The sequence below is a fragment of the Arachis hypogaea genome, chromosome 10 (assembly GCF_003086295.3).
Source record: "Arachis hypogaea cultivar Tifrunner chromosome 10, arahy.Tifrunner.gnm2.J5K5, whole genome shotgun sequence".
In the NCBI taxonomy this organism is placed as follows: domain Eukaryota; kingdom Viridiplantae; phylum Streptophyta; class Magnoliopsida; order Fabales; family Fabaceae; genus Arachis; species Arachis hypogaea.
Window position 1 is genome coordinate 103,570,723 of NC_092045.1, and position 26,188 is coordinate 103,596,910.

The window sequence follows — 26,188 nt, forward strand, 5'->3', positions numbered from 1 at the left end:
AACATAAATGGGCCTGGTATAAAACTTTTTTTTCCTTATACCTGGAAGTGAGTGCTTAACACCTAGTAGGCCTTGGAAAAGTGTGGTAAGTAAAACGTAACATCGTTTAACTTGATCCGACCTAAACATAAAAGAAAAAGATTGGTAACATCTGAGTTGGATATAGTTTTCGTTAGACATTAGGCGCAGTTGTGCAAAATGGTAACCGATTTTTTTATCCCTAAATCGCGCACTTACATGCTGTTTGCAGGCGTGGAAGAAGCAAGACAATAATAAGGTCCCCCTCGCGGTATGGTTTCTCCGAACCTCCGGTTACTGTCCGTCCTTGGTCGCATACCCAGTCTGAGTCGACGCGTTCCTGCGCCAGACAAGCAACCGCAGACCATACCAAGAGGTTTGTTACCTCTCCTGTACCGCTATTTATCATTCCTATAGTAAACCTGTTCTATTTTAATGTCAATGGATTGACATTGTGCTTCCTCATTTTCGCAGCTTACCTCGGCGACCCAATGAGGATCACGGTCTGTCCGTTGCACCTACTGTATCCTCCTGCGCGCGCGTTGAAAACGTAAGAATATATACGTGACCCTACCAGCCATTACTTTGGTAAACCCTATGAACTGCTGCATTGAAACATGTATAGTTATGAACGCCGTGAACTTGTTCTCAAAACAGAATTGCAGCCCTATCGCGCTCAGTGTTGTCACCAGCGTTTCTGGCCTAAATAAAGAAATTCGAAGGCTCACCGAATGCATTTGCCTAAACAACCAGGTTGTCTCAGATTTTCGGAAGGCGTTGACTATGTTGGCGAAGATTCAGGATACGGAGCAATAATGTGACCAGGAAAGGAAACTTCGGTGCCCGTGTCAGAATGGGATTCCGCCAAAGCGGCGGCTGCGAACTGAGGATTTGGTAGACAACGATCCTATTTCTCAAGAGACAAAGCCGTCGCAGCACCATGATCCGACCTATGCGCCAACACTAGATGGAAAGTTTAGCATGGATCACATGCTTTTCAGATCCAAGAAATCGAAGAGAGCCCCTCGCAATCAACGGACCATCCGAGCCAAGACGCAGCCGAAAAAAAACCCTAACTTGGTAACTCCTAGCTTCGTCAACAACTAATTCAACTCGTAATCGAGGTGTTCCTTTCACCATCCCTTTCCTTTTTAAATTTCCCTAACTATTGCCCCTGTGATCCCTGCCAGGTCGATCTTACCGGTGAACGAGGTCGGCGTAGTCGACATCCACGGCGTCCACGTAGCAAGTCGCCGGGCCCCTCTAACTGCTTACAGAAGCACTACAATTACCTCGCCCCGGTTGGCAGCGATGGAGTTGTTCACGAATCGGCTCTTGTATGCATGCTTGCGGAGAATATCCCAAAGGTTAGGTTTTGATTCATGTATTTATTGACCATTCGAAAAACTTAGTGACTAAGACAACACTGTTTGTGGTTTCCACTGTTTGAGTTAGGCCTTTAACCTAGCTTTCGTACCAACCCGGAGTATGGACCTCGCAGGGGTTGAGCTTGCCGTTGCTACGTACATCTTCAGCAAGGATCTTCCGAAGAGGTATATCGAATGTTTTCAGTCATTTATGTTGTACGGTGCATTGGCTCATTTGTGCTGCCATAAACCCTGATTGACATAATACTTTAGGAGAACCCAACATGGTTAGGCGACAACTAGGTCCGCCATATGCCCTCTTTCGTTACACGTTGCTCTTCCAATTACACTAACCCGGTTCTTCTTGTATGTTTCTGCCGATGTCACTAATTCGTTTCTAGTGAAATTCTGGCCGACGTTGGTCACTGTTTTGCGGATAGGACAGCATTATTAACACTTGCTTCGAATGAAAGAGTTATGGATGACGTGAGTGCTTTTGTGTACCTTCATTCAATAGTTGTTGTCTTACTAGTCGGGTGCGGCCGCAGTTCGCATGTCACAATTCATAAGCTCATCCCTTAATTTTCAGGTTATTACAATCGTGGCAACGATGTTGTCGAAGACCTCCAGCCAGCACCAGTGGTTCATTCCGACAATGATCATGGTGAGTCACGACAAATGTAACAGCATGCACAATGTCTGATTAACTCTTCATAACGAGTCTGTTATGATTAACCTTTTTTGAGACAATCGGTTTTCCTCACTAATAAGGGACGATGTTTGATCTCACCACAGCAAGATGCCCTACAAGGAACGCGTATGACGCAGGCTAACATAGACGCGGTTGTGACCAAGCATATGAGGTGCAAGGTCGACAAGGTTACCGAGGTTTGAAAACGAATCCCGTTACTGGTGGAAGACGTGATTCTAACAGTCGTAACTTAATTTACCATAAGAAACCTTTTCTGCTCCCGTTGCGACTAACAGATCTTTCAACATTGCGAATAACAGATCTTTCAACCAATGTGGACGGACGGACACTGGTACTTGATGGTTGTGGATGTTCGCTGCCAGAGGCTGATGTACTTTGACTCGTTAAAGTGTACAACAGAGACCGAGGCAAGAAAACTTGCTATGACGCAAGTGGTAAGTGTAGTGACTTTTAACCCTAGCCTGCACGGTAACACATGTTAATTAGGTTAACACCTTTTACCATATAATTCTTGTAAGGTCCGGACTGCGTACTATGCGTAATAAAATCCACGGATTTCATATGTACTTGTCAGCCTGCTGGTTGCATCTGTCTCGTTCGTATATGCTACCTTTGTTAACGTTGGTCTGTTAATTAAATAAAATAGTGACATGTTAATAGAAATGAATTTTGGTATGTGCTATAAATACCATGGAATCTGATGCACCCACGAATAATAGGCTTAACCCGTTTGATGGAAAACGGCTACTTTGACATTAATTAATTATATATGCTGGCTTCATATACTCGATTACATATATGCTTAAATTATTTTTTGGGGAAAATATCATGACCTCTTCTCCTGGGACTGGTTTCTTAAGCAGGCACTGCACTTGGAGTCAATAACAATTGGACCCAAGTGGTTATCCAAGAGGATTGCTGAAAGACCGCGCTTCTCGTCTTACCCGTTCGAGGAGCCCGTGATGCCCCAGCAACATCATTTATCGTGAGTTCTGTTGTCATAGTGTTCTAAATACGTGTACTGTGTGGTTAATTGTTGGCAGGGTTTCTTTTCCATTTTATTTTTGCTGCATCAGTCTTTGTAGAAACTGTTATTTGGTGTGTTACATGACATAGGATGGACTGCGGTGTATGGGTCTTGCAATGGATGATTAGGGGAGCACTTTGGGCTATACACAGTGTGACGGTACGTTGTTCAAAGACGTCCATGATCAGTTACTTGAATGAAATATGTTAACGAGCCAAAAAATATAACAAGTCTAATTACAGTGTTGATAATCGAAGAACTTATAAACTGCGGTTTCATGGCTTGCAGGCAGTAAACAACCAAACAAAGGATGCGAATAGCCGTTGATCTTGTATTGAGATCACACAATGCAAAGGCAATCGATGTCGTGGAAAAGGCCATGAGTTTCTGGAGAAAGAAGATAGCGTCTTCACGACGAGGACAACAACGATAGCCATATAGGTTGGGAAGAACATATAAGTCTCTTATGAGGGGACTTAGGGTCTTATCTTTTTGTTTGTCTCCTATGCTGATCGCTTCATACGCCTGGTCATGATGGATGTCGACAACTAAGGATTTTTTTACATGGATGTTTATTTTTTGTAATTTTTTGTCATCTCGTTAGACTAGCTACTAGTTCCACCCTTTTCCGCGTGGGACGCCATGGCTCTAGATACGCATAGTAACAACAATAGGCGTTTTCAGCGATTAGCATTTCTGGGGTCTGAAAGAAGTTTCAATGGTTTCTTAACTCCACTCTAATTATTATGCATAGGAATGTGACTATGCATACTCACAATCTGTGCAGGGAATTATTTTTTTGTACCGTCTTGCACCGTGTAAAGCTATTTTTTGTTTGGTTAAAAGTGGTAGCCGTTGTTAGCTGTAAACTTTAACATTGTTGTCATCTATATATGTATATGTAAAGATTGGAAGTATGAAGCATGGTTACTTTAGCACCCTTCAGTGTTGAATAATTTTGGCCCGAATTCCAATAATTTTTATCACCATCTGTAACGAATAATAGCGTGTGGAACAACTTTAAATGCATCCATATTCCACTAAGCAAGTAACAAAATAATACAGAAGCATAATTTTTGCTGTTCTCATCCACCGTTCTTCTAATGTAATAATCTACGTGAGTACAATTACAGATAAATTATTTGGAACAATTCGGCATGACTTGGCACTGAACGACATACGTACTATCACTTGTGCCTAACCTTTCGCACATCACAAACCGACCATCTAACTTAACGATAAACGTGGCCACACTTACAGAGAAAAGACTTGGCACAATTCAGCTTGACTTATGAGAACCACAGATTGAACCTTTAGTTAACTTTCGCTTATGAAATGTTGTTAAAAAATCCCGGGACCATAAAATAACCATAAAGCTAGTTGAACGCAAGATTGTTGTCATAATGTATAGGAAACAACTTTACCACAAAATGTTCTGATACCGTGCATAAATTATAGGTAAAAATAATACAAGATTACTAACATAAACTACACAGTATGTCCCAGATGTGCTCTGGAGGGAACACCCTGTAATTTGAAACATAACTCTCTGCAAGGAAAACCGTCGGGTATTGAACAGTTGTCGAAACCTGCGCTTTTGTACGGAAAAGGAGTCACACTCTCCCGCAAACTGTTCATGCTCAGTCTATGAAAAGTTCCCTCCGAACCTGTTGGCGGGCAAAGAGTTTCCCATTGCATTCTACAATAACAGTTAACATTCATAATGTCAACCTTAACTGTCGTTCTATTAATATGTGTACTAGTCACCTTGGCAGGACAATGACTAAAAAATTCAAAACATTTTTACCTCTAGAACCCACTGTTGGAAGGCATCAGAACCTGACGTATTAAAGTTCGTAGCAGTCATAGCGGGAGCTGGTTCAGGTGAGGAAATCGCCGCATCTGCTTGATTAGGGCCGCATCCGTGGAGTGTTGAACAGCTGGGAGCCGCAAAGAACTGATGTATCTACTGCCCCCCGAGGAAGAAGTTGCCGCCGGCAACCCCTGGGTTTAACCGGGGTAGACTAGACTTGGCTGCATTGGGTCCGGGCGGTCTCGGTATGTATGGGTCCGTGGCGCTGGGAATACTAGGTTCAGAGACGCGATGTGCAGCCTGCAACTAGATAAACAAGTTATTCACATGAGACGGTTATGGAAGAATGAAGTGAACCTTGTGAAGCAAAAGGGAACTAAATAAACATAAGCAAAATGATACGGCCTACAGACACCAACGAAGAATGTAAATCACACACAATGTGACAAGTTTAAAAGACAAACTATATACAACATCATCGTGCAAAGCACTTACCCAGGCCGTTTTATCTCACTTTGCATACATAAATTGCATATAAAAAAATAACCGAAAGCACAAAACATACCTCCGAGCAACTACGCCCCGAACGATTCCCACTAGTCTCTCCGGAGGATGGATTCCCAACCGTGGCAGAGGTCACTTGTCGAGTGCCGACCTGGCTCGTATCCCTTTGAGACATGCACGTCCTCTTCGTGTGACCGGGACGCCCACAACAAGTGCAGCAACGCCTCTTCCCCTCAGGTTCTGCAGTTGTCGAGGACCCCGTCTCCCTACCGCGTTTAGGGGCCCCTTTTGTCCGGGTGACAGCCGAATCCCTCACGACGTCCTGTTGCCTCTCGCTGGCCTCGTGGTCTACGGTATTGCCCCTACGCACCTGAAGCCTCCGTGCCAAAGACGTTACTGCATCCCTCACTAAAAAGAAGTCAGATACATCGTCAGAAGCTAGTTTCGCCACGACACTCATTGCACTGCACAGCGCGCCATACCTCAATAAACAATTGTTGTGACCCGATATATTGCATGTTTCGGATTCTGTCCATTCCTTCGCATCCTTACACCAACGCCTAACAATCAAACCAGATGGGATTTCGTCTCAACCCTCATACTTCATCACGCAAAATATATGGCAGCAAGGAATGCCTTCACTGTTCCACAGCATGCAATCACATTCAATCTTTGGTTCGCTTGGATCGTAAAGAACCTTGCGAACCCTACGACGGTTCCCCACGCTTGAGAACTTATAGACGGACGTCGTGCTAATGCTGTCTTTCCCCAGCAACAATAAACTACCAACCCCCTTTATTTGTTTCCTAACCTCCTTGAAGACTGCTCTGGTGTATGTCTTTGCAGCAAACAACTCGATTTTATCAAGACCTGTTGTCAGTACGGGCGTGTAGTACGATGAATAGAATTGAGCTGTAACCTCATTATTGCGATAGTCTTTTACCACCCTATCCAGGCTCTGAACCAATTCAAGAAGGCTATTTGTGGACTTTAGGAACCCTTTGACAAATGCATTTATGCCCTCACACCTCGAAGTCGTTCTGTAACCCGCACAAAAGGTGCCACGTAGATATGCTGTTGCCCAACTATGTCTTAATTCGTAGGTGCTTTTGACCCAGCTGTTGTTCATTAACCCTAAACTTTCCACCGCCGTGCTCCAGTACTCCTCGAACTCTGTAGCATCGAAGTTTGCATAAACTGCCTTTTTGAAGACCTTTCGAAATTCAGGCTCCTTTCACCCTTAAGACACAGTTTTTTTCCAAATGCCACCCGCATAGGCGATGCCTGGCTAAAGGTAGCACATCGGCGATCGCTGCCCGCATTGCTTTATCCCCGTCAGTGACCACAACGGAAGGCTTCTTGTTTTCTATGACATCAAAAATGTTCAGCAATACCCATTTATATGTACGGACCTCCTCGTCCTCCAGCAATGCAAAGCCGAAAATTGCTATCTGCTTGTGATGATTTGATCCGGAGAATACCACCAGAGGCTTCTTGTACTTGTTGGACCTGTATGTTGCATCAAATGCAAGGACGTTACCGAACAACTGGTAATCCGCCATCATCTGCCCATCCGCCCAGAATAGGCTACCAAGTTGATTCTCTGCTGTTTTGGTGTATCTGGCAACAGTCATCATGTCCGTATTGGCCTTGCCTTCCAAATAACTTATTGCTGCTGCAGCGTCACCATTGATAATTTGTGCTATTCTTTGGCTGTGAACGTAATTGTACAAATCCCTCTTCGTAAACCGAAGCATCCCGTAACCCCCTGACTGCCCGGCCATGTACGCCATTATCTTTGATGTCGCAATGCCAAACTTTTTTAGACTATCAACTTGAGCTTTGTCACCGTCACTCAGATTCCGATGACTCGGAAGAAGATGACTAAACATGGTTGTAGCAAGAGGGTGGTTATGGTTGTCGTCTATTCTCCGGACTTTCCAAACCTGATCTTGCAGGTCATAGTAAATTTTCAGCTTCGCTGAACAACCCGTGCGACTCTCCAGCTTCTCCTCCCTCACTCTTTCTGGACGATCGTATTGTTTCTCATGCCTTGTACCTTGACGATGACAAAAGAAGTCTCGTCTAACCAAAAGGCCGTTCATTCGAGCCACGTCACCCTTCCTTACACCGAACCCCCTGAGTCTGGCAAACTGTTTGTATGCCGCGTAAGCATCTTCCTCGGTACTAAACACTTTGTCCAAGAAATCCTCCGTCGACCTAAAACCGGGAGCATCAGCCTCACATGTCTCCTGGCTTGGCCTGACCCCGTTCCCGTGGGTTTCGTCACCCGTTTCAGCCGTCTCGGAGTCACTCTCAAAGGAGTCATCCTCGTCATCCCCAATCGGAGAAGAAATGCGGAAATACTCATCCTCACTAAGACCGCCCGAGTCATCGTCTCCAACAGTGAAATGCACCTGCGAATCCATCTTCAACAACAAAGGAAGTCAATCACCTGGAAGATGGTTATTCGGCAGGAAACTTATCATGACTTACAATGCGACTTATTGAAACGCCCGCATCGGAATAGGGAGTTAAAACAGGCTAGGCATAAATAAATATTCAAATATTCAAATAATTAAATACACATGAAGTCTATGCTTGTAAATGATGCTACGAGTTTTACCGCACCTTAACTAACCGGTGAACTCGTTAACAATGCCACAACACCAACATACTTACATACATTCGGGTCTAACTTAGGGACATGATGTGGATACCATGAACAAGCTTTATCAATTTCAATCAACCCTAAAGACTTGCTCTCTGTCCAGTTTCTTCAACCTGGATGAATGGATTATTGGAGCAATGCAGCAAATTTATCGAAATGGTCAAGAAGAAAAAGAATAACAACAATAACTGCTTTTATTTGAGATCATAACAACAGCAAAATAAGAAAACAGAAAGGAGGGGAGCCATGCTGCATCACAACACTAGTATAGGAAATGTTATCTTTGACCAAAGTAAATAGTCTTTCTTATGCCACTGATCTATGGTGTCGGAACCTACATTCAATACAACTAACTCAGCACCTCCTCATACAAAATATATTTTACTTATTATTGACTTATCGAAAATTAAAAAATAAAAAAGAATAGCCTAACGCCATACAAACAAAACAAGCACAATCTAATAGATAACTCACGTAAGTCAACCAAAGGAACATGTAAACGTTATAGCTACTCTCTTAAGGCAACTCTCACACTATAAAATCACATGATTTTGTATTCGTACCTTCAGTGTGGGACAGACACTACATACTAATACACTGAGACCATCCATGTTTTTACTTATCATTACTAAAGACTATATAACTGTTACTTGCACAATCTCCGACCTCCCGCTACACATCCACAAACATGTCAAACTTTCTTTCTATGAACCCTACTTTCTGTAACAATTAACTTCTTTTTCTCCGTCCTTTCATTTTTGTTCTAAACGTATTGCCAAATCCATAAAAGGGATCCTTAAAGACTAAATTGAAGTAATGCGCAGTGCACATGACTCACTTCATGTGTTGTATGCAATGACAGGCTACACTAAGGGAGGAAGACCTGAATGTCAAGTATAAAAAGACAAAGAGGGATTATAAATTTCGTGTGACAATTACCAATTACAAATCAATCCCAAAAGTCTATATCACCAACAATTCAGTATTCGGCTTGAACGACAGAAGCTGGCATTCTAGTCATAAAAATTGAAAAAGAGGAAAGCACGAATGCAATAACATATACGGCAAAATTGGATAAACACCGTACCTCATGCATCTAGCGGAAGCTCGAAGCCAGGCACAACGCAACAGATTAATGGACTGACTTGAATTCAAAACACCTAATGCTTCAAACCTCTAAAGCAAGACCCCGTTTGCAACAGATTATATTCCAACAGATCATATTCCAACAGATCAACAACCAGCATACTTCATACCTAACACGACACGGGAAGTAGGGAAGCACCGCCTGTCTCCCCCGCCGGTAGCGATACCGTCTATCGCACAGTTGCAATCAGCGCTGGATACGAGAAGAACCAGCAAACTTCACCGAAGTTTGTTTCCAGCCTTCGACCTCTGCCGCTGCAGCAACACTGTCTCCTTGTGCCTCGAACCTAGGGCATCAATTTTGGCCACAATATCGTCGTCACTGTTTCGCTTCCCTTTGATGCATCAGGATATGACTCTGTATTTTTTTTTTCTCCCTTCCATTTTCATTACAAAAAAAAAAAATACCCATCATCTATTGGATACCCAAATATTTTTCTTGGCATAGCCCACCTTATCAAGTCCACTAACAGACTGTGAAACCAAAAAGCTTCGGCTTCTGGCTCAGCCAACCCAGCCATCAACTAGTAGACAAGCTCTGCAAAAGAGAGCAACGTGTCAATCTCATGATCATTTGGACAGAAAATCTGTAAATCTGTACCAATTTAAATCTTTACCATAGAAAGGCCCTAATTTATTAAAATTAAATTCTATAATTTAATTATATTTTTTAAGATAGCCTAATATATGACATATTTTTAATACATTAACAATAAAATTTTCAGTAATCACATTAATCTTGTTTTCCCGCGTTACTTTCCATGATCTAGTTGACCTGACTCGCGTGAAGTCGTGGTAGTTAGTAGTAACTAGTTTCTGAACTGCCACACTCCACGAACAAAATCCTATTCACACGCCAATCTTAATCGCAATCACCAAAAATTACGCCAATCAATATCATGAAACCCTAATTAAAATTTCCATCACCAGAATTGAATTGAATCCCATACCGAGTTACCGACACCCTCTCGACTTCCATGGACCCCAAATTCAGGCGCGTCGGTTTCGAACCCGACCCGAACCAATCCCAATATCCGCTTACTGTGCCCCCGCCACGTCTTCTCTCCGAGAGAACCGCCGCCGTTCCTGTTCCGGAGATAGGGTTCCGGCGTCAGTTCCCGGGAGATCGAATTCCGATTGGGAGTTACAACCCTTCCCTGGCGCTGCTCGGAACCTCGCCATCAGCGGCGTCCACGCCTACTTCCGAGTATCGCGATGGCGACGGAGAATTCTCCGAGGATTCCTCCGGTTGGTTCCTTCGCAGCGAATCGAGTTTTGCCGTCACAGAGTTCGATTTGCCGGCGAAGCCTCTGGAAAATTCATCGGAGAATTGTTTAACCGGCAGTGTGAATTCGAAAAATGTAGCCGGATCCAGAGCCGGAGCTATAGCCGGAACCACCGGTAGTAATAACGATGCTACATTAAACTTTCATTTTCTTTAATTCAAAATAGGCAATGACATGCTAGCAATTACAAATAAATGTGAGCGATTTTGATGATGTTGAATAAGCTGCATTTGCTTCTTCTGATAAATGGCTGATTCTAGATATAGTTATTTGTTATTCTTTAACATGTTAATGACGAAAGCATAATACTCATAGCAGAAAGGATGGAAGGAACTGCCAAAGAAGAACGCAACGATGTGCCCTCAATTTCGAAGCCAGTTAAGGCAAACACTACGAAGGCCGAGAGACGAGCCTTGCAGGAGGCACAAAGAGCTGCAAAAGCTACTTCTAAAGGTGGTTGTAGTCATTGAAAATTTTGTTGACAATTTCGCATTTTTTTTTCTGAATATTTCAGAATTGATTTGATTTATGCATACTACTATGAAGTTTAAATTTTAGCTCGTCTTTTATTCTAAATTTTGAAAACTGTCAGTGTTCTTGTTCTGTTAATTGGTTTTTAAATGAGAGGCATGGTTTAAAATAATTGTTGCTTCACAGTTTTCATTAGTTTTGTGCCCTTGCATAGTTTTTGAATTGTAAACCAAGGTAAACACTTGCTTTGAGCAACCCTGGGGGCTTTTTATTCTTGCTACTTTCTTAGAAGCATCAGTTTTTAGCTCTCAATTATTTCTTTCTAAATTTTTTAAAACTGGAAGACTGTTGAAATTTGATTAACTTGTTTTGACTGAAAGAAAAAATTTGGAGTTTCATGTTTAAATAGGCCAAATATATCAGATAGTTAATTTGTTAGTTGCTTATTCATGTATTCTATGACCTTCATGTGGCTCCTGTAGTCTCTGCTTATGCTTTTGATAGTTGTTCTGTATCCAGCTGATGGCAGAGCAGAACCTGGTAAAGGTGTGAAGCAGTCTTCCGGGAAGAAAGATGGACCTCCTGTAACATCTTCGACAGCTACTGACAAGAAATCAGGTGGTCGTTCTTTGGAGAAAGAGAGGAAAAAAGATGTTCCTCCTCCACGTATGCAATTTGACGACAAAAGTAGAGTTGAAAAGGCCAAAAGGCGTGCATTAGTCAATCAAACTGAAGCTGTAAACAGAGTTGAATTATTTCGTCATTTGCCTCAATACGAATATGGTTCTCAGCTTCCTAAGCTTGAATCAAAGCTTTTCCAAATTGATTCAGTGCATCCTTCTGTGTTCAAGGTACTCTTTTGGAGTTTCATAAGGTTGGTTCAAATTAAGATACTTGGAATCTATTTGTTGATATTACTAGTTAAATATGTGATCTGAGCATAAATATCAACATTACAACTAACTTGTGTTTTCATTCTATAGTGTGTATATTTCGTTGTTAAATGCAATTGCTTTGCTGTGTCTTAAATTAATTATTCTTATTTCAAATCTCCATTCTCCTTGATATTATTGTATTTGTTAGTTGTGTTTAATATTATGTTTGCGATGGTTACAAAATTTTTTCTAAAACTTTGATGAAAATAAATATTTAATTTAAACCGTTCAGTGGTTACAAAAATGTTGTTTTAAAAAACTTTTATGAAATAAATATATTAATTTAAAGTTTGCCCTTTGTTTGAATTTATAACTTTACATGTTCATATGTTCATGAGTGCAAAGAGGCATCCTATACGATCAACTAGATATGGATGTTTTTTGTTTCTGTTTTAACTCTAAATTATATTTGTCTCCCTTGAGATTAGGAGATATGAAACACAACATTTCTTGATTTGTCATGTTTTCACTGACAAAGTCTGTTAGAGGTGTTCAATGCTGCAGATCATGTAGTTTGCCCTTTTCTTATGTATTGTCTTTTGAGCTGGAACCTGGATCGATATTATTCCCTCTTCCCATGCAGGGGGGAAATATGTCAATTCCATTTGAAGCAATTTTTTACATGCATGTATCCATGCTTTGAAATGAACTTTTAAATGGCAAATATAGATATGTTGCTCACTGGCTTATTCAATTTTCAGGTTGGATTGCGTTACTTGGCAGGAGGTACATCTGGTGATAATGCTCGTTGTATTGAAATGCTCAGAGCCTTTCAAGAAGCAATCAGAGACTACTCTACTCCTCCTGAAAAAGCTCTTGTTAGGGACTTAACTGCAAAAATTGGTAGTTATGTTTCATTTTTCACTGAATGCAGGCCTCTTTCTATTAGCATGAGAAATGCAATTAGATTTGTAAAGAGTCGTATTGCCAAGTTGCCTTTAAGTCATTCTGAATCTGAGGCAAAAGCAACTCTTTATTCTGATATTGATCGATTCATAAATGAGAAAATAATTCTTGCTGCTAAGGTGATAGTTGGACATGCTGCTACAAAGGTTAGGGATGGAGATGTTCTTCTAATATATGGATCATCATCTGTTGTGGAGATGATTCTTTTATATGCTCATGAGCTTGGGAAACAGTTCCGTGTTGTGGTGGTAGATTCGCGACCAAAGCTTCAAAGTCAGGCCTTAATCCGTAGGTTGTTGGCAAAGGGACTCGATTGTACATATACTCTAATAAATGGTGTTTCTTACGTCATGCATGAAGTCACACGAGTTTTTCTGGGAGCTTCTGCTGTTCTATCTAATGGAACTGTATATTCAAGAATTGGGACTGCATGTGTTGCTATGGTGGCTCATGCATTTCATGTTCCTGTATTGGTCTGTTGTGAAGCTTATAAGTTTCACGAAAGAGTCCAACTTGATTCAATATGTTCCAATGAACTAGGTAAGTTTAATAGCATCAGTTTGTTGGCTTTGCATTTTCATTTCAGCGTATCTTGATATTTAGAGGAGGGATTGGGATAGAAATTTGTATCTACTGCTATCCTTGTGTCAACTGTCATGCATTTTATATAAATGATCTTCAACCCACTTCTATTCCTTTCATGTGCTGTCAAGCGAAAAAATTCACTTTTTGTGAAATGAAGCTGTCAATTTGAGAAAACTTCAAATTGCTTGCAGGTGATCCCAATGCTGTTGCCACGGTTCCTGGAAGAATGAATGTAAATTATCTAGACAATTGGACCAGTGAAGACAATTTGCAGATTTTGAATTTGATGTAAGCTTTAGATTTTACGTTTGTGTGAACAGCCCATGAAAAATTAGATACTGATTTTATTTTGATTGATAGGTTTGATGTCACTCCTTCAGATTATATCTCAGCAATTGTTACAGACCATGGAATGGTAAGTTTATCAGTGTGAGTTGTGCAGGTTTTAAGGTTGTTTTGAATGCCACCACATTGTCTTAGATGTAAATTAGGTGACATATATCCAGCTCTTTTATGATGTAAAGTTCGATTCCTAATTCTCCTCCCACATTATTTTGCATTTGTCTCTTTTCATTATAGAATGAACCCTCATATTCGCCCTTGTAAAATTTATTGGGGAGGGGCTTGTTTGCTTTTCTATTTTCAACTTTTTATAATTTGTAAAGATGAAAGCAGAAACAATATAAATCCAGTTTTCTGTCTTAATTTTCTATTTTCACTATTTTTTCCTAAAATCTTGAAAAAAAGTTGAAAATGAAAACTACACAAGCCCAATTTCTGAGGGAAAAAAAAAAGCTCTCAGGATTTCCCAATTGTGGTAATTGGAATATTAATGTTGGCCATGTTAGTCCTTAACATTTGGACATGTGAGTTCTAGAAAGGACTAGAGAATGAATATGTCTAAGATTTCTTTTGCCCCTTAGGAAGGGAACTAAGTTAGGGTTTTCTCTTTTTCATTTATATACATAGAGATTGATTCTCAAATCATATCCAGTTGTCCTAGACGTACATTACCGGTTTTTTGGCTCTTTCCTCTATTTATGTTCTTGTTGAGGGGGAGGGGAGCATTTTGAATGTTTTTGCTTTCTTTTTCTTTATGTTCTTTCCCTCCCTGATACATTCAAAAGAAAGTTAAGGTGACAATCATCACTCATTATGAAAAATATGGTAGAAATCTACGGTGGTTTGGTCTTATTCACAGAAGACTTGTTTAAAAAGCCTTTGGAAGAGTAGGTAAAAGGAAGATAGTCCAGGTCAGTTAGAGAAAGACTTGAATTTTAATATCTTGGCTATGGCCTATAGATATGGTTTATGTTGTGATAGTATGGAGTCAATTGGTGAATGTAGCTGACTGCACCTGATAAAGAAGAAGGTTTAATTGTTGCTAGCTTAATACTTTCTAGTTGTTTTCGTCTTTTTGTTGCAGGTCCCTCCGACAAGTGTGCCCGTAATTGTACGCGAATACGGTCGAGAGCACTTGATTTAGACTCTCAAGTTTTGGCCCACAATAATTCTAAGTTTTCTATGTGCTTTAAAATTCTTTTCTGATTAAAAAAAAATCAATCATGCTACATGTACACACAAAAATCAGCTGCCAAATTAGCTACTCATATAAAATATATGCTAGATAATAAATACATATTGAAAATGATTTAAACAATATGTATATTTATGTACAAACACATAATGACTGATTTGGTGGTTGATTTTTGGTGTGCATAACTGCATATAATATTTTTGTAATACAGTTTATATCATGTAATCTTTTCATCTTCCAAAGATCAAGGAGATCTGCGTATTCTTTCAATAGTTACACATTCTTTTTAAATACTTTTAGGTCAACTGAAATTTGTTACCCTTAAATTGTAAGTTTAGACACTACACAGAAGTTGGAAGCAGCTTCTTTTTTCAAGTGGTTGTAGAAAGTATTCATTGATGAAAACGAAAGACAGTCTGTAGTACAGTAGATAGTTGAACTCTTACCGAAGCAATCGAAATTCGTAATCGTGGAAGGGATTTTATTATATTATATTAACACGAACGATTTCACAAACTTTGCTGCAGGAAGAATATAAAAATATCTTATCATTGGATTCAGTAGAGAAAGAATGAACAAATTAGAAAAATCAATGGCTTGTGTCAATGGGCAATGTCATAGCATCCTCGGCATTATCTAGTAGTGGCAAGATTCCGAAGATAAAGTGCAATGCCACTACTCCAGTAAGGTAATGTTCCCACAACAACCTTTGTACAATCAGAAAACTCTAAGCCATAAACAACAAAACTATACTGCGTCAATTGCTTCATTTGTGTGTGTTGGGTGGGGCTGCTGGTGTAAGTGGAAATTAAATAAAAATGTAAAAGGAAAATGCGATTCTAAATTTTTAATCAAGAGCTTAAAACTTTTTTATCCTTCAGCTTCTCCTCGCCCTCCTTAGCCTCCAAATAATTGCATATGGGTCGGGGCATATCCTGTATGGTGTTTTTGGTGGAGGCATTTGAGGTACTCTGCAAGAACAACAATTCTAAAACTGAGTTATTAGAAGCTCTATTAAGTAACCTTAATATTGTATTTGTGCCTATATATACAAGAAAAAAGATGCAAGGATATAAAAGCATGAACGCATCTAATAATATATAAGCTCCAAATTGCTAAAACCATGTGAAGGAATCTAGCATGTTGAGGAATTATTAATGGTGAGATAGATAGTGAGGGAACATACTTTAATCTAGAAATATCGATCTGAGAAAAGTCCATGTTGGTTGCACTGTCTAGAACTGATACACTGGGTCTCAATGGTGGTGTAGGGGGCTGCTTGATTGCTAGTACTCTGCAGTTGAAATGTCTGGCCATGCTATTTGGGGAATGGGCCATAGCCAATCTATTTACCAAATGAATAAAAACAAGATTTTGAGTTTGCAATGAAATGAATGATCATAATTTATTGTGTTATTTTAGAGGACTCGATGGTGAAAATCAACACGTCATTTCAAAATTATTCATTCCCCTTAAATACAGCTAATTATTATTCATCATTATTTATTTAGTGGAGCCATCGCATGTGTTGGTTGAGCCAAATGCACCATGTACTTCTGTTGGGCCAACACTACCCTTCTTAGAAGTTAGAACTCATCTCTGCCATATATAATAATAGGCATAGCTAACATAAGATAGCTTCCTTCTACATTAGAAGCACACCTTTGAGGGCCTTTAGGCTTTAACCTCTAAAGGGATTCATATGTAGAGTACATGGGCACAGCATTACTTACATTCCGAAAACATTTCTTTTTTTTTTCTTTTCTTTCCCTTTAATAGTTAAATCAATGCTAAAGAATAGAGCAATAATTACAATAAATATTCCTCAAAAGTAATTTCAACATGATAAGACTACTACTAACGGAATCTAGCAGGTGCTCCTTTGTCCTTTTACTAAAAAAACAAAAGAAAAGAAAAAGAAAGACTCAGAACTCAGAAGTGGAGCCAAAAAGCATTGGCAGTTTTGTTATCATTACAGATGGCACGTGCAATAGTCATGGCCTTACGTGATCAAGTTCCAGAGATCACTAACACTGGATAAACTCTCTCAATTTTTTTAAGTGGTATTATAAAATATAATTCTTTATTATACATTTTTTAATTAAAATAAAAAATATGTAAAACACGACATTATATCCTTTTTTACCTCCCATAATGATACTTAAATTCAAAAGTGATTTTGATACCAATATTTTAGTTAGGAACTAATCATTTCATTTTTATAATGTCATTTTCTATTTGATAAAATTTTATTATAAACAAATTTTATATAAAAAGTAAAATCTCTTAAATAATAATATTGTCATACTCTTTTGTAATTATTCATTTTGTACTGTAAGCTTCACAGCGTTGATATTTAATTAGGAATTAGCTGATGATAATAAAAGTAGAAAATTTGCATTCTTTCAATGTATTATCAACATATTGAATGCATAAAATTTTTTTAAAATTTATATTTTTCAAAAAAATATTCTATTTACATAAGATGATTAGTTAAAATAGAAAACAGATCTTTCAAATTAGTGTTATAAAGTGTAATCTTTTACAGTACACTACTATTTTTACACACAAGAGAAAGGATTTTATAGATAAAGCGAATTCCACTTTTATATTCTTAATAAATACCTTTTCAAAGACACCCAAAAAAAAAAAGAAAACGCTTTTTATTTTTGACATGGAGAAGAGAATGTAGTAATACAACACTACGGAGAAGAGAGATGTTTTTCATACATACGGTATCAGCAGAAAACGCACCCTCCGTTTTGAGTTTGGAAAAAAATAAAAAAAAGTTAAAAATCTTAATCGGACGGTTCGATTTGTAATTTCGAAAATAAAAAAAATTTAATGTTAAAATCGGACCGTCCGATTTTCATTTTAACAAATTAAAAAAATAAAAAATACAAACCGGACCCTCCGATTTGGTGTTTATTTTCTTTTTCAAGCAAATCGAACCCTCTGATTTGTAGTTTATTTTTTTCTTCAAACAAATCGGACTGTCCGATTTAAATAAAACACCATATAAAAAAAACACCTAATCTTCCAATATCAATGTATTACACATGTATTTAACTAATATAAAAAAAATTAGCCAAAAAAAAAAACATTGAGACTACTACTAATTCGCAAAACCTTAAATATTAAAATTAAATTAAAAAACCTTCAAAACTTCAAATATCACTATTGTTGTTTATTCATAGTAGCATCAGAAAGAGCACAAAACAAATTGGAACATTTAAGACACACAGGTCCCATCAACTAGGGAAGAAAGCCAAGATCACCAGAAAAAAGAAGAGTGATATGGAAATATTGATTATTACAGATCCCAGAATAATTATTATGTAATTAAAAGTTGAAATCCCAATTCCCAAGTACCACTAATCAGAATCTGTCTTATTTCTTTTCCGAAAAAACATAAATATACAGAACATTGAATTTCATGCTTTTCATTCATCGGTGATCACCCACCTTAATTACAATGACAATTACCAAAGAGAAACCCAACTTTATTCTTCCCCCAACAAAAGCAATAAATTCTAGGGAGAGTAAATAAATACTATTTTAATATCAATATTTTTTTAACAATTAATATATAATTAATTAATAAGAATGATATTTTTATTGTGAAAATCATTTATCAAATTGAAATTGACCTGAAAAGTATTTGAATATATTTTGACATTGAAGTTATAATTAAATTACCTGTAAAGAAAGCTATGATCATGGAGTCCAACCACAAGAACAGAAGCTCCAAGCTCTCGAACCGTAGCAGCAATCTTAGTCCCTTCTTGATCCCCTTCCGTGACAATAATCTCAACCTTTGTCTGTAACACAATCCTCCTAAGATTAATTTGTACATAGCAACAAAATCAGTATAACAATAAATTAATTAAATCAAATCAAACCAAGTTAAGATCAAAGTTTATTAGTTACAAACATTGGGGTGGCTATTGCAGATGTGTTGAAAGGAGAGTGCTAATTGGTAACCATTGAGGCGAAGAAGGCGAGATTTTGATCTGGTTCTTGTTCTTGAAGATGATGAAGATGAAGAATGGTAAACATGAAGCAATGTGATTATGTCACCGTAGCGAATGATATTGTGAAGTGCCCATTTTAGAGCTGTTCTTGCAACTTCTTCATCTTCCACCATCACCACTATTTTCCTCACATCCATTATTTTTCTTTTTGTTCTCTTCTTGCTTTTCTTCCCCACACTACTCTCTAGTTTCCTCTTCTCTTATTCACATGATTATTTCTTTTTTTATTATTTATAGTTATTCTTAAAAAGTTAATTATCAAATCAATAGAATATATGTTCACATACAGAATATATATTAAAAATATATTAAATAATATATATTTATATACAAATATATAATAAATTATTGAGTATATATTTAAATAGGTCTTTAAAAAATTTTGCATCGAACATTTTTGTTCTAAAAAAATTTTATTAAAAAATAAAACGTATAAATTTTTTTTCATACTTTTAAAGAATTATTTATCTGAATAAAAATAGTGAATCTGATTAAAATAAAAATTTATATATCTTATTTTTATAAAATTAAAAGACTTTATTGTAATAAAATTTTTTAGAAATAAAAATGTTCGACACAATTTTTTAGGAATCTATTTAAATATATATTCTAAATTATTTGATGATTAAATTTTTGTGGATATATAATATTTTTGTTATTGATGATTAATAACCCATTCATATATGGCCAAGGTTGTCTCTTTCTCTGATGGTTTGTGTCTATTCTTTATTTCAATGATGATTGACATTAATTTAATAGTTTATGGCATATTCTTCTAAAAGCTTTAAGTTATTAAGTAGAAACGCTTAAATGTTTTAGGTTTAGTATGTTTTTGCATGATTGAAACGTGAATTATGCACATATTTGTTTTTTATTTAAAATTTTATCTTTTGTTTTAAAAGAAAAAGATTGCAAAAATTTGAATTATAATTTTTTTTATGAATAATGTTACACATCAAAATTTTTTTATAAACCAAGTCCAATCAAATTAAATAATAAGATAATACTAATCAAGTAATCATAACTAATTTTTGTTATGTTAAACTAATTTAATTAAATTTAATTAACAAAAATTCAAAAAAACTTAGATATATAATATTATTTTTTATTATAAAAGTTTTGATTATTTAAATAATCATGTTTCATCTTAATAAATTTTAATCTTGACTATTATATGTGTATATATTTTCAATCATTCATTAATTTTATATTACTATGTTATGAATTGATTTGTATCCTTAATTAAAAATGTAAGATCAAATATGAGATCCCAACCAAAAAAAAATATGAGATCACAAAAAAATTCAACTAGAGAATTAATTTATTTTAAGTTAACATCAGTAAATTTTTTAATCGTAAACTTTAAAATTTAAATTTTAATCATAAACTCTAAATCATTCAAAATATAAAGGTTAAAAGTAGTTATATAATAAAAAAATCAACCAAAATTAATTATTGAAAAATTACTTTCCTATTTTTTTTATTTATTATTTTGGAAGATTGCTAATTGCTACGTATTGAATGAAGTTGGAAAAGACGAAAAAGTACAAATGAAAAAAAAAAGAAGTGGTTGAATAATAATTATTTGGTTATCAATCTCACAAGTTGAAAAATTGTGTCCATATACGGGACAACTTTGATTGGTGCTTCGTGGTATATATATGTTCTAGGTTATTCATTATTCATTTTAATTCTATTGTCAGTCACCCGATTAAAAAGAAAAGCTAGCAGTTGACCATTATGATTATGATTCTTTCTTTTCCTTTTGCAATTTATTTCATCTAACATATTTTATTCATTATGCAATAATATATATTACTCATTATTGCCTTTCTTATAAAAATACAATAACATTAGGACGTGGAATTACGTGCGTTTTATTTTAATAGTGCAACTAGATATCCTTTTAAAAATTGTTTATTATTCAATTTTTAAAGAAGAAAAAAAATTAAAAGATAACTAATTTTTCATAAAAAATAAGTAATTTTTTATAAAAAAAAATATTTAAATTAATTATATAATATTATTTAAATAAAAAAATTGATTAAAGACTAAAAATTTAAAAGATAAGTAATATTTTTTATTTTAAATATTAATTTGAAGCACCTTATTATATCCAGAGATAGCAACGGAGTCGGACAGAATAGAGACAGAGACAAGAATGTCTCTATTCCTGTCTCTATTTTTTATCCTTGCTCCTAGATTTATTTCCTATTTTTCTTTTTGATTCCCACGGTGAAAAAATATTATTTTCCATTCTTATTATTTGCAGGGTCCATTTTTTATTTCTCTTATAATTCTCACTGATCACTAATTTTTATAAGAGTACAATTATAAGTATTCATCCTATACAAAAACATCAAGATTTTATACATAAATGTTAAACGGCAGACGCCGATTTCTTTTGAACTGACGTGGTGGCTGGACGCGACGATGAGACAGAACATAGAGCAGCGAACGAGATGAGAGACATGACAACGCAGAGAAGAATGGACACGATGGCAGAGTTCCGTGTAAGACCCAGAATTTTTAGAAATTAATTAATAAGTTATTTATGATTTATTATATTTATTTAAGATTATATTTTTAGAGATTTTATATATAAACCGAAAAATTTTTTATTTATAATTTAGAGCTTTAATAATTGAAAAAAAATAATGAGAATTTTATGCGTTTTAATTTAAATATTTATATTTTTAATATTATTTATAATTTTAAAGAAAATTAATTTGATTATCTCTAATTCCTTAATTGGAGTATTTATATGAGAATAAATTGTAAATTTATGGATAACTAGTATTTTTATATATAATTATTATTTGATTAAATTAGTTTTCAATTACTACATTATCCTTATTTTTATTAGAAATTACCAACCTAACCCTAGCCTTTTTTTTTCTAATCAAAATCCTAACTCTAACTATACACACACTCCTTCCTTTCATCCTCAACAGTGCCGCCAGCCCCCTCCCACTTTTTCCAAAAAAAAACCTACACACGAACACACCAATGGCACACACACACAAATGGAGAGGGAAAAAGAAGAAAGAAGAGAGGGAATAGACAGCGCTGGTGGAGTTGGGTGTCTCCAATGGTACAGGGAATTAGAAAGTTTCCAGGATCCTGCAGCTTTTTTGGAAGATTTTTCTGGATGATTGCATTGCATTTCTTAGTCAACGCCACTATCTCAATCTCTTTCCAATCCCTCAACAACTCCTTCATGAACTTGGCATAAAGAGGCATTTGTTCAAGGGTCTCTGCGAAGAAGATATTGATCTCAAGCTTCCTAAAGACTTCCAGAAATTTGGAGAATTGCTTGTCCTTAAATGCCTTCTGAAGTCTCTCAGGATATGGCATTTTTGCCTTATATTCTAGAGCCTTGGGTAGTGCAGGATGTGTATTAAGAGTAACTGGAAAAGGGTTATCTGGATGTCTTGAAGGGGCGCTCTTTAAATCTTCATGGGCGTTTAACGCCCTCCCTGACTCCCCTGCTGGGTGTTCAGCGCCCTCCCTAGTACTCTCTGTCTCTGCAATTTTTTCTCTGGTGTCTCTTTTTCAACTTGCTTCTCACCAATCTTAGTTCCTGACCTCGCGATCTTACCACTTCTCAATTGAACATCCCGGCACTGTTTTTTGGAGTTAGAAACCATGTCACTAGATCTCTCGGGTATTTGCTTGCACAACTGATCCAACTGCATCTCTAAATCTCAGAGTGAAGCTCTAATTTTCTGCATAAAGCTATGTTGGCTCTTAGATAGTTCTCACGGATGCCAAGTCAGGACCGTTCTGGGACTGAGAATGTTGAAAAGGAAGATTATTAAAATAATTCTGGTTGAACCCGTCCTGAAGATTGTTGGCATAGTTCATTTGTTGCCTTTGAGATTGCTCTCCCCATCTAAAGTTTGGGTGGTTCTTCCATCTTTGATTAAAAGTCTGAGGATAAAGAGCACCATTGAAATTTTTGGAGGAATTTCCCATGTAATTGATTTGCTTAGGCGTATATTGGCCATAATTGCACGTCTCACCTAGAGGAAAGTTGCCACTCATGTCATAAGGAGTATATAGAGAAACACTATGAACATTAGCAACTGGACGCTGCATGCCACTCAATTGCTGCGTGATGAGACTCATTTAGTTGGGATAAGAACTTGATCGCATCTACAACGTCTACCTCCATGACTCCTTTCTTCACTAAAATCCTCTCAGAAGAGTATAAGTATTGATTATTGACAACCATCTCAATCAGATCATTGGCCTCTTCAGGCGCTTTCTTCATGTGCAAAGAATCATTTGCAGAATTGTCTAGAGATATTTTGGCCATGTGAGAAAGTACTTCATAAAAAATATGCACCCTGATCTAGTCTGAGAACATATCAGGAGGACACTTCTTGAGCATCAACTTGTACCTCTCCTAGGATTCATACAGGGACTCATTATCTCCCTGCATAAAGGTCTGAACATCTGTCCTCAGCTTAGTCAGCCTATGACGAGGGAAGAACTTGTTCAGAAACCTGCTAGCCACCTTATCCCAAGTATCTAGACTCTCCTTGGACAGAGCATCAAACCACTGCTTTGCTCTATCCCTAACAGCAAATGGGAAGAGTATTGGCTTATAAACTTTAGGATTCACTCCATTAGTTTTCACAGTATCACAGATCTGTAGGAAGTTGGAGATGAATAAATTTGGATAATCTTGTAGAAATCCAAGAAACTGACAATTTTGCTACACCAGAGTAATCAATTGTGGCTTTAGCTCAAAATTTTTTGCTCCAATGGGGGTACAGCAATACTGTTCCCATAGAAATCAGGAGTAGGGGCAATGTATGAGCCCAGAGTCCTTCTAGGTTACTCATTTCCATTTAAATTCATGGTGAGCTTCGTCTTGTTTCTGAAAAACACAAACAAAAAACAAAGAAAAGTAAAAATCTCTGCGTTAAAGTACAGAGAATTTCCAGTGAGGTATCCTATGTAAATAAAATAAAATAAAATAAGAAATAGACCTAAAAGTTTCCAAAATAAGTCAGAAAAAATCAGACTACTAATTCGAAAACTAAACAATAAAGAACACTAATATTTTCAAAAATTAAAAAAAAATTATTACGGGACGCCAAACTTAATTTCAAAAACTAATGGAAAATAAACAAAACCTAATTCAATAATTTAAAGAGAAATAAACAAGCAAATAAAACTAAAGAAAATAATACCTAATCTAAGCAATCAGACAATTGGTAGTTGTCAATCACCATCAATCCTTGGCAATGGCGTCAAAAACTTGGTGCGAATTTTTAGAATATCCACAACTGAATCGGCAACTGCACCGGGTCGTTCAAGTAATACCTTAGGTAAGTGATGGTCGATCTCATGAGGACTGATGGACTGAGCAATAACGGTCGACTGATTGGTTTAGTTAGGCAGACAGAAAAGTTGGTGTGGTGATTTGAAATAGCATTAAATAGTAGTTCAAAAGTAAAGGAAGCAAACAAGAGAATTGGTGAAAAATCAATAAGAGAAAGCAGTTAAGGTATCGGAGATGTTTATTTTTCTAGATTAAGTTTTCTTACTAACTATTTTAATCATGCAAGATTCATTTCATGGCAAACTGTAATTGACTAAACCCTAATCTCTTAGTGATTTAATCTCCTCTAACCTTCATCAACCGCCAATCCCTTGGTCACTTGATTCTGGTTAGAAGGTTATGTTCAAATCTTGTTTATGGCCACAAAGACCCTAATTATCCAAAGCTAAACGAATTATATGTCACGTATCTAGATTAGTTCAAATAATTAGCAATTTAGGAGGAATTTACTTTCAAGCTGTATTCAGGTGAGGAACCTCTTTCAAGGGTCACAAGAACGCATCTAGAATAAGAGTCATACTCCCGTTCCACCCAGATTCATAAGATTAAGAACAAAATTAATTCTTGAAACTGAATCAGTACATTAATTAAAATAGAAAAGTAATAATCTCAATCCATAGAAATAAACAGAGCTCCTAACCTTAACCAAAGAGGTTTAGTGGCTCATGACATACAGAAAAACAAGGATTCTGAAAATTACGGAAGAGAGAAGATCCCCTCAAGGGTGAATCTTTTTCCTTTTATATCTAACCTAATTGGATTTGAAAATAAAATTAAAATAATAAATCCGAAAACTAAAAGATATTGTTTGTAAATAAAAATTACAAAAATAAAAGATATAATCACTAATAAGAGCTAAATCCACTTGAAGATGCTTCCTTGAATTGATGGGCTTTAACTCGAATTGCCTGGTGCTAAACACCAGTTTGGGCTTTTAGCTCCCAAGAAGGCAGAGATGCTTCTGATTTGCAAGGCCTGCTGGAGCTAAATGCCAGCTTGGCATTTAGCGCCCAAAAGGGTAGCGCCAAATCTTCTCCTTTTTGCATAAGACTCTGCCAAATTGCTCCGAATTTCACCTGAAATCAGTAAAAATACTAAAACACTCAAAGTAGCATCCAAAGAGGATTTTTGCACTAAAATATAATAAAACTTAATAAATTCTAACTAAAAACGACTAGAAAATACGCAGAAAATAGGTACAAAATGCTCACGCATCATAGAGTCGCGAGGTATTGACGTCGCCGAAAAACACCATCATCAGAGCTTCTACCAGCTTGCCTTGGCTCCGGCTAGCTTCTGTCGGTTCTGTCCTTGCCAATGAGGGTCACTGGAGCTGTTGTTGCTCCATTTCCTTGTTTTCCTTAATCTCAATAAGTTGTGTTTGCTCCGAAACCCTTATAATCGTTGTTCTGTTATATATTACTGAGGATTTTGCGACGTTAATGTCTTAGGGTTGACCTTCGGTATTTGCATGCTACTTTTCTGGCTGTTGCTGCTGTGAAAAAACGGTCGGATTTGACGCCGCTGCTACGACATAAGATAAATGGAGTTTATCGCGTAGTCAACTCGTGATCGAGGTAGGGACTTTTTCTTAAAACTCGTTTTAATTACAAGAATTGTTACAAGTCGATATCAATAAAAATATTTATAATTATGATGACATGAGTCTTATTGATTGCATTGAGTTATTTTTTATTGATATAATTGTTTGTTGAATTGATTTACCAATTGATTTAGAATGTTTAATTGATTGCTGTTGAAGTGTCGCTGTATTTGTTGTGGAACCGAGATATAATGAGTAGTTAATTGGTTGGAGTCCT

The 26,188-nt window shown here is 36.7% G+C and overlaps 3 protein-coding genes across 5 annotated transcripts; 1 reads left to right on the top strand and 2 right to left on the bottom strand.

Moving 5' to 3' along the window:
- Nucleotides 1-6,664: 6,664 nt before the first annotated feature.
- LOC112717862 (protein FAR1-RELATED SEQUENCE 5-like) lies at nt 6,665-7,870 on the bottom strand. Its single transcript, XM_025769790.1, has one exon. The coding sequence runs from the start codon at nt 7,868-7,870 to the stop codon at nt 6,665-6,667; it is 1,206 nt and encodes a 401-aa protein (XP_025625575.1).
- Nucleotides 7,871-9,989: 2,119 nt separating this feature from the next.
- LOC112716223 (uncharacterized) lies at nt 9,990-15,269 on the top strand. Of its 2 annotated transcripts, none has more exons than XM_025768088.3 (7): nt 9,990-10,659; nt 10,860-10,997; nt 11,535-11,866; nt 12,652-13,396; nt 13,633-13,729; nt 13,802-13,856; nt 14,868-15,269. In XM_025768088.3, exons 1-7 carry the CDS (start codon nt 10,236-10,238, stop codon nt 14,925-14,927), a joined length of 1,851 nt encoding a protein of 616 aa, XP_025623873.1. In that variant the 5' UTR covers nt 9,990-10,235; the 3' UTR covers nt 14,928-15,269. The 2 variants fall into 2 exon arrangements, with proteins under 2 accessions (XP_025623873.1, XP_025623874.1); XM_025768089.3 differs by having other exon boundaries at nt 10,031-10,659; nt 10,863-10,997.
- Nucleotides 15,270-15,550: 281 nt separating this feature from the next.
- LOC112716224 (uncharacterized) lies at nt 15,551-19,275 on the bottom strand. 2 transcript variants are annotated; one of them, XM_025768091.2, is made up of 4 exons: nt 18,913-19,275; nt 18,678-18,799; nt 16,165-16,323; nt 15,551-15,966 (listed from the first exon to the last, which is right to left on the bottom strand). In XM_025768091.2, the coding sequence occupies exons 1-4, from the start codon at nt 19,147-19,149 to the stop codon at nt 15,876-15,878; spliced, it is 609 nt and encodes a 202-aa protein (XP_025623876.1). In that variant the 5' UTR covers nt 19,150-19,275; the 3' UTR covers nt 15,551-15,875. The 2 variants fall into 2 exon arrangements, with proteins under 2 accessions (XP_025623876.1, XP_025623875.1); XM_025768090.3 differs by having other exon boundaries at nt 15,551-15,949; nt 18,913-19,212.
- Nucleotides 19,276-26,188: the final 6,913 nt, after the last annotated feature.

Excerpts from the sequence above, each read along its gene's own strand:
- LOC112717862 (XM_025769790.1), bottom strand. The coding sequence starts at position 7,870 with ATGGATTCGCAGGTGCATTTCACTGTTGGAGACGATGACTCGGGCGGT.
- LOC112716223 (XM_025768088.3), top strand. The coding sequence starts at position 10,236 with ATGGACCCCAAATTCAGGCGCGTCGGTTTCGAACCCGACCCGAACCAA. Across the intron at positions 10,660-10,859 it reads AGCTATAGCCGGAACCACCG|CAGAAAGGATGGAAGGAACT; the intron begins GTAGTAATAACG and ends TAATACTCATAG. Across the intron at positions 13,397-13,632 it reads AATATGTTCCAATGAACTAG|GTGATCCCAATGCTGTTGCC; the intron begins GTAAGTTTAATA and ends AATTGCTTGCAG.
- LOC112716224 (XM_025768090.3), bottom strand. The coding sequence starts at position 19,149 with ATGGATGTGAGGAAAATAGTGGTGATGGTGGAAGATGAAGAAGTTGCA. Across the intron at positions 18,800-18,912 it reads TCTGCAATAGCCACCCCAAT|ACAAAGGTTGAGATTATTGT; the intron begins GTTTGTAACTAA and ends ATTGTGTTACAG. Across the intron at positions 15,950-16,164 it reads ATCGATATTTCTAGATTAAA|AGTACCTCAAATGCCTCCAC; the intron begins GTATGTTCCCTC and ends TTGTTCTTGCAG.